Source organism: Myotis brandtii, unplaced genomic scaffold, assembly GCF_000412655.1.
Source record: "Myotis brandtii unplaced genomic scaffold, ASM41265v1 scaffold196, whole genome shotgun sequence".
Taxonomy (NCBI): Eukaryota; Metazoa; Chordata; class Mammalia; order Chiroptera; family Vespertilionidae; genus Myotis; species Myotis brandtii.
In genome coordinates this window covers 2,020,126-2,027,579 of record NW_005357311.1, presented here as the reverse complement: position 1 = coordinate 2,027,579, position 7,454 = coordinate 2,020,126, and the positions used below count along the sequence as shown (strand labels likewise).

The 7,454-nt window shown below is 36.7% G+C and overlaps 1 protein-coding gene across 2 annotated transcripts in view; it reads right to left on the bottom strand.

The window, feature by feature from the left end:
- Positions 1–286: 286 nt before the first annotated feature.
- UBE2D1 (ubiquitin-conjugating enzyme E2D 1) overlaps positions 287–7,454 on the bottom strand; it is a 29,365-nt gene continuing 22,197 nt past the window's right edge. For both annotated transcript variants that reach the window (XM_005865103.2, XM_014538708.1), the window contains exons 5-7: positions 6,995–7,100; positions 1,846–1,939; positions 287–1,157 (exon numbers count right to left, since the gene is read on the bottom strand). In XM_005865103.2, the coding sequence (XP_005865165.1) occupies positions 1,112–1,157; positions 1,846–1,939; positions 6,995–7,100 (246 nt within the window). In that variant the 3' untranslated portion in view covers positions 287–1,111. The remainder of the gene's footprint in view (positions 1,158–1,845; positions 1,940–6,994; positions 7,101–7,454) is intronic.

The following is a 7,454-nucleotide window of genomic DNA, read 5'->3' as shown; positions in this document are numbered from 1 at the left end:
TACTTCAGTAATTAATCCATTTTAGTTGTGATCCAAGACAAACACTAACTTATTCTAAATTCTCTTCTATAACAAGGGACCAATCTATATCACCTTTAGACTGACAATTTAGTGAACAGATAAAAAGCTAAAGCAATAAAATTTATATCATTAATGGTGGTTAATTAGCCAAATCAACAGACCTTAGTCTCACAATTTGGAATTAATTTTCATGCAAAATTTAACATAGAGTTTTGATCCTTTACTTATAAAGTATTATTTTATCTTTTTAAGTAATCAAGACAAGTAGTAGAAAAAGCATTTTATTTATATGGAAAAGCTACATTAAGATCTGTAAAAGGTGTCATTATAATATTGCCTATACAGAAAAAAATTCAAATGTGAATAACAACAAATAAAAGTTACACATCTTCCTACTTAGCAGTGCAATTAATTCACATTGCAATAAAGTTAAGTCAAGTATAACAAAATCAAAACAAGTGTTTCTCCATAATCAGTATACTGAGAATTACAGTGTAAAGATCATTCAGGTTTAAGAAATCTGCAATTGATCTACACAGAAAACCCTAAGACAAGGGAGACAGACAGTTAATTCATTTAATTATCAGCTGTTCGGTTTTTTTCAATACTGTTCACAGGAAAAAAGTAATGAGTTGACATACATGTAAATAGAATATATTTAGTCTATACAGTAAAAAAATACAAATTATAAAGTGAGCTAACAAAGAATGAAATCTGAATAGATTTATAAAACTGACGACACAGACAACACATACAGTATTTCTCATGTAAAAACATCTAATTTCAGCAAAAAATAATTTGGTTACTTTTCAGATGTTTTGTAGATCTTGTAAGCTGAAGATGCAGATGTCCAAGTATCTTAAAATCCATAATAAATGTCTTTCTCAATGCATACAAAAAGACTCTCATCACAGTCTTAAGGGTATTTTTGGAAGTTTGTTTAGTCTTGCTTCAGAAATACATTTAAAATGGACAAAAATCAAAGGATTTCATGATACAATGAAACAGTAAACAGTGCTCAATTTACTGTTAATATTGAAAAAAACCTAGATTTTACAGTACTCTGGTATATATGAAATTTATTTTTATTTTACATTGCATATTTCTGAGTCCATTCTCTTGCGTGTCTGTTGTATCTGTAGGCATACAAAAGGGATATAGTAAAAACATACAAATTGAATCTTGTAGAAGATCTAGCTACATAAAACAGTATACTCTACCCTCCTATGCTTACGTGCAGTAATCATACATATACCAATTATTGGTTCAATGTGACTTCGCCTTATGCACAAATAAAACAGAAAACTTAAGTCAAATTTTTACCTGATGGATTTGTCTACAACCTATATGAAAACATACCTAAATTATAAATAACAAAATGAAAAAGAAAACAATTTATGGTAATAATCTATAAAAGGCAATGAGCATTACTTGTAAATTGCAAATGAATCAATGGTACCAGTAAGATGAAACAGCTTGAAAACTAGGTCAGTTTGGGTGGGTTAGGGATAACTTCTTTTCCTGGGAGATTAGGAATATAATATCCAACACTTCCCAATCACCAAATTCTTTCATTTTTAAATTTACTCCCTAGAATTATACATAATTCTTCCCTACCAAAAACATAACCTACTGTGCAAATACAGAACGTGTACTATTAAAAAGTAAAGGATTGAACAGTATGTGAAAAAGAACAAGATTTTTTTTTGTAAAAAGACAGAGTTTAAAAAGAAAGGTTTACTACACTGGAAAGAAAAACAAAATCAATGTTAAGTATAATAAGCATAACTAAATGTACTTATTAAATATATTGGTAATACTTACTTTTCTTTGTCTGATTTATAGATTTGTGCAATATCTGGTACTAAGGGGTCATCTGGATTAGGATCACAAAGTAGAGAACATATGGACAATAAAACTATATTGAAAAGAGAATACCATATTAGATAATGATCTTTCTTCTTTATACAATTACATATGTGAAAATAATTTCATTGAATATAGACAATTAACTTACAAAGAAAACAAAACATTAAATTACATTTTAGACTATAGCTGGTAGCAAGTATTTTTAATTTTTAAAATTATGATATTACCATATAATATACATAATATGCAAAACTATAATTTTTAAAGGTTTAAATTCTATTTGAATTTCTATTTATTTAAAAAATGTGGACCTCTAAAGTAGCTATTATAATCTTTAAACTCAAGTGTTTTCTACAAAAATATTTTGGTAACACACACATACCCCAAATGATACATAATAAAAAACTTTTTAGAATAGCATTCTAACTTTAGATGTCTCTTAGAGATACTTCTGTAGAGGAAACTGTCCATTTTATTCTATTTTAATACAGAAAATCTGTGTTCTAATCAATTCAAGGTAAATCAATCAAATTACAGTTAATAGTCCAAACCATTCGGACATTGTGCTCATGTACTTTTATACTCTGGCTTAGTGATATACAGTGTCCACAAAGAAGGAAGATTTGTAAGATTTTTCTCAACGACTCTTTTATTCCATGTATATTATTTGTATCACATGCATGGAAAAACAATGTGAATAGTTACTCTGTAACTTGTATATTTTTAAATATAGATGAAAATTTTAAAAGTAGTTGTTTCTTGCCACATTACGTCAAATATAAATACAAATAGCCACACAGACACACAAATCTAAGTATATGAAAAAAGAGGGAACAAGACTGGTTCCTCTCTTGCCTCAACTGCATGCCACCACTTCTGAGGGGGTTCGTGGAATCTTTGGAACAACCTTGCATCTTCAGCCTCTTCTACTATGTTCCCTTATCTTTTCCTATTCTTCAAATTCCACAGGTGAATGTATAAAGCAAAGTTGATTCTTACATGACACAAAAAGTGGGTGCTAAGAGCACTAATATTAAAACTAATACTTATCTTCCTTAGCTTCCATTGTATATTAAACCTAGGCTAATGTCTCCAAAAAGTTTCCAGATAAAAATCAAAATAAGACATTTAAAATAAGACATTAAAATAGCTGTATTTTTAGGTAGCAGGTATAAGCTACCTTACAAAATAAGCAAGAGGCAAGTTCCTCATCTCCACAGGCCTGCTGCCCAGCCACAAGCCCTGATTTCACTATTATGCACAAAATCAAATGTTTTAAGATAAGTAAAACGGAATGTTGACACTCATTGTGTGCTTACTGTGTGTCAGGTGCATAGTGACCCTATATTATTATAATTCCCACTTTACATATGAGGAAACTGAGGCCATTTGAAACTGTTACTGAAGACAGTTACCAGAAAGCATCAATACTAATTATTTTTTTTTAGTTTGTGCTAAATCATTTTTAAAATGTGTAGCTTCAGGACATTTATTATAAAAAGCTGTTTTCATATACATGACTAACAACTTAAAATTCACCATACATTTACTTCATTTTTTGGCTTGACCGTCTAGTAAATCTTTAGCTTCATTGATTTTGGCTGCTATATAAGGAGATCCTCCCTTGTCTTGATTTAAAAAAAGCATAATTCGTCGGTGAGCATCTCTTATTTTTCCTTTATTGGCAGTAGGGCTCTGTAATAGCCACCACTGAAGGCAGATTTTGATAGACTTTGAAAAACTTGTTTCACTTGAGGCTCCATATGCTTCATGGCTTGCAAAACATAACGGCCTGCAAATCCTGCAGCAGCAATGGTCAATCCAACTGCTATCACTGTACTGGTCATGGCTCCGGCTCGGCTCTCCTGCCTCCGCCGAGAGCGCGTTTCATCCCAGCCTGAAAGGCCGCGGCCACCAGCTCCCTGCCGCTACCAGAAAGCCAGGGCGCCGCCAGCGGGGACCAAACGTCCACACTCGGCGCCCAGAACACTCGGTAGCGGCCAATACCAATTATCCTAGCTAATAAAAGAGAAACGTGCAAATTGACCGTACCTCCGCTACACCAACAAGACACACCCACCACCCAATCAGGAGTTGGTATGCAAATTAACCCAACAAAGATGGCAGGTTATTTTGCATATGCAGGCACCCAGCGGCCTAGGTCCCGGGAACATCCTAAGGACCCAGGCAGCTCAGAGCCTGCAGGCCCCAGCATAGGCCCTGAGCAACCTTGGTCCCAGAATACCCCTGGCCACTCCTGGTCTACTGACCTTGGCGCCATGGGGGTGGGGCAGCAGAGGCTTGAGCAGGGCCAGAGAGGAGCGGAGGGCCCTGCCCAAGCCCTGGCAGAGGCTTGATTGGAGCTGGGGGGAGTCCTACCCAAGCCGTGGCAGAGGCTTGAGCAGGGCCTGAGCGGAGGGGAGGGGGGGTGGCCTTGCCCAAGCCTCGGGCAGAGGCTTGAGCAGAGCTGGGAGGCCCTGCCTAAGCCGCATTGGAGGCTTGAGCAGTCGCGGAGACAGGGGATGTGCCAGCCTAGGTTTGCCAGCAGTCCTGCCTCTGCGGGTGAGCTGCAGGGGAAACACCTTTTCTGACAGTTCATTGGCTAAGCTCCCTGTACGCCACTGGTAATGTTCTTGGTAACTTGGGTAACAAGAATCCAAAAAGGTGATCTAGGGTTTTTTCACCTCACTCCTAGAGGAAAAAACGAAGGTCTGCTGCTGGAGGGCTAAGAATTGTCACGTCCTGCCCTAGCCAGTTTTGCTCAGTGGATAGAGCCTCAGCCTGCCCACCACAGGGTCCGGGTTGATTCTGATCAAGGGCATGTACCTAGGTTGCAGGCTCCTCCCTGGCCGGGGCCCAGGTCAGGGCTCATGCAGGAGGCAACCAATCAAGGTGTCCCTCTCACATTGATGTTTCTCTCTGTCTTTTCCTCTCTCTTCCACATTCTCTAAAAATCAATGGAAACATATTCTCAGGTGAGGATAAAAAAAAAAAGAAAGAAATGTCATATCCTATGAAAGACACATCTTGAAAATGCCTAAAGAAAGTTGTCATTTTTTTCATGGTGAAGGGACTGGAGTCCGTGTTGATGAAAACACCTTGGCAGCTGCAGTGGCGGACAGTGGCTGCAGCAGCAGGGGGATGGGGCTGGCGCCTTCCCCTAATCAGCTGGGCCGCCTCCCATGGAGGGAGGTCAGAGGGCTCCCAGGCTGTGAGAGGGGGCGGGCTGGGCTGGGGGGAACCCCCCCCCCCGTGCACGAATTTCGTGCACCAGGCCCCTAGTTCTTTATAAAAAGCTACCAATATCAGAAGATAAATGTTCAACATCTGGCAGTCTGCCATTTTTTTTACCAGTATATGTGTAAGTATTTAGCTGCTTATGCCAAATGAATTATATTTTCCAATACCATTCCAGGAAAGAACATAGGAATTTGAATAACCCTTGCCACAGAATCTTTCCTACATCTAGTGCATAACGGCTACACTACCATGTGTAAGATTTTTTAAAGGACAATGAAATCTACATGAACATTTTATACAAACATTTTAGGTCAGAAAAACTGCCATTCACAAATAACTGACTGACATAAAGGGCTATTATTTACCTAATACTTGAAAAAATTATGGCTGTAGACTCCGTTTCCTATAAACCTCATCACTTTTAAAAACAAGTCATATATTCAGATAGCATTTATTTCTTTTGTTTTAATTTTTAAATGACCATGGATCTCTCCGTGAATCCTTCAAGAGAAACAATTTTCTTGAATTTTATAAAAGGAAAATCTACCAAATTACTTCAGGGGCAGATGCTTCTAACTCAAAACAATATTTTTCCAACTGTCAGGTGCTCTTCTGTTTAGAGAAACAAGACTTGATTTAAGAGGATTCACACAGCAAATAGTATTTGCTAAAGAAACAAAAAGGGCTTCAGATGTACACATCTGATAATTTAGCAAAGAACAATGTTACAGATTACGTTAAGAATCCACATGGCGTATGTATTAGTCATTATGATAATGCTATTGATTACTCAAAGTTTAGAGCAGTGATTTTCAACTGGTACGCTGAAGAATTTTAAAACACACAATACCAGAGTATTTAGTCAGGGGCACTGACATCTTTTTCCTTAGATTATCAAATAAAAAATGACAACAGCCAACACAACAATATGTTGTGTTGAATGAATCAAAATTATATGTATTTTTTCTCAGATCAGGAAAAATAATATTTTTGGTGTGCCACAGGATTTTAATAATTAGTGTGTGTCGTAAGATGAAAAACATATGTATTTTTTCTCAGATCAGGAAAAATAATATTTTTTGGTGTGCCACAGGATTTTAATAATTAGTGTATGTGTGTCGTAAGATGAAAAACGTTGAAAATCACTAGTTTAGAATAATGTTAGATGTACTGCATCATTCTAAAATGTGAAATATGTCTTAAATCATTTATCAACCTAATCTGATATTTCTTCTTAGATGAAGTAAAACAAATGTAAACCTTTAATCATTATGTCAGTAATTCCATTTAATAAATGGGACAATGGGCCCTAGAATCATATATTTACTTCTCTCTTCTTAAAGATAAGCTAAAACTAAAGGGTAAAATGTCGAGAGGCTTATCCCCAAATTTCTAGCTCTAACATTTTAAATTTCTCTTACTTCATCATTTAGATTTGCTTACCAACACCACCACCACCAAATTAACTGTTAAAGGCTAAAGAGGCCTGGCTGGTGTGGCTCAGTGGTTGAGCATCAACCTATGAACCAGGAGGTCATGGTTTGATTCCCAGTCAGGGCACATGCCTGGGTTGTGAGCTTGATTCCCAGTAGGGGGCATGCAGGAGGCAGCCAATCAATGACTCTCTCTCATCGCTGATGTTTTCATCTCTTTCTCCCTCTCCCTTCCTCTCTGAAATAAATAAAAACATATAAAAAAAAGTTAAAAAGAATACATATAAGAGCTATGAAAGCAAAGCAAAATCAATCCAGGATAAAACACAGTAGATTGTTTTGTTTTGTTTTTAAACTTTGGGCCTTAGATACTTCTGTATTTTTCCTGTTTCACTATTATCAGCTGTCATATATCTGATAAATGAAATTACCTTTTGATACAGTCAGAGCTGGTGACCATTGTGACCTCAGGATATCAAGACAAATACTTCCATTACTGTTTATGTTTGGATGATAAATTTTTGTTGTGAAAGCAATCTAAATATAACACAAAACAAAATAAAAATGTGACAATCCATGAACAATGAGCATAACAGAACCAACTTACTCTAGGGTAAAATGTCTTTAAATTTAAGCACCCTAGTGGAGAAATGTATTCAGCACAAATTGAATGAACATCCACTCTGTGTGCACAAAGTTTTAGCTACTAGGCATGTGAAAGCAGATAAAGTAAGTTTTCCCACTCCCCCGCTTCCCCCACCACTCTCCCCCGCCACCTCCAGCAAGAACCTGAGAAATATTTTGGAGAGTGCAGTATGAGAGCTGACATGACTGCTGAGTAGCAGCTGAAGTAATTAACCATGGCTTTGATGATCCCCCAAAGTAATCCTT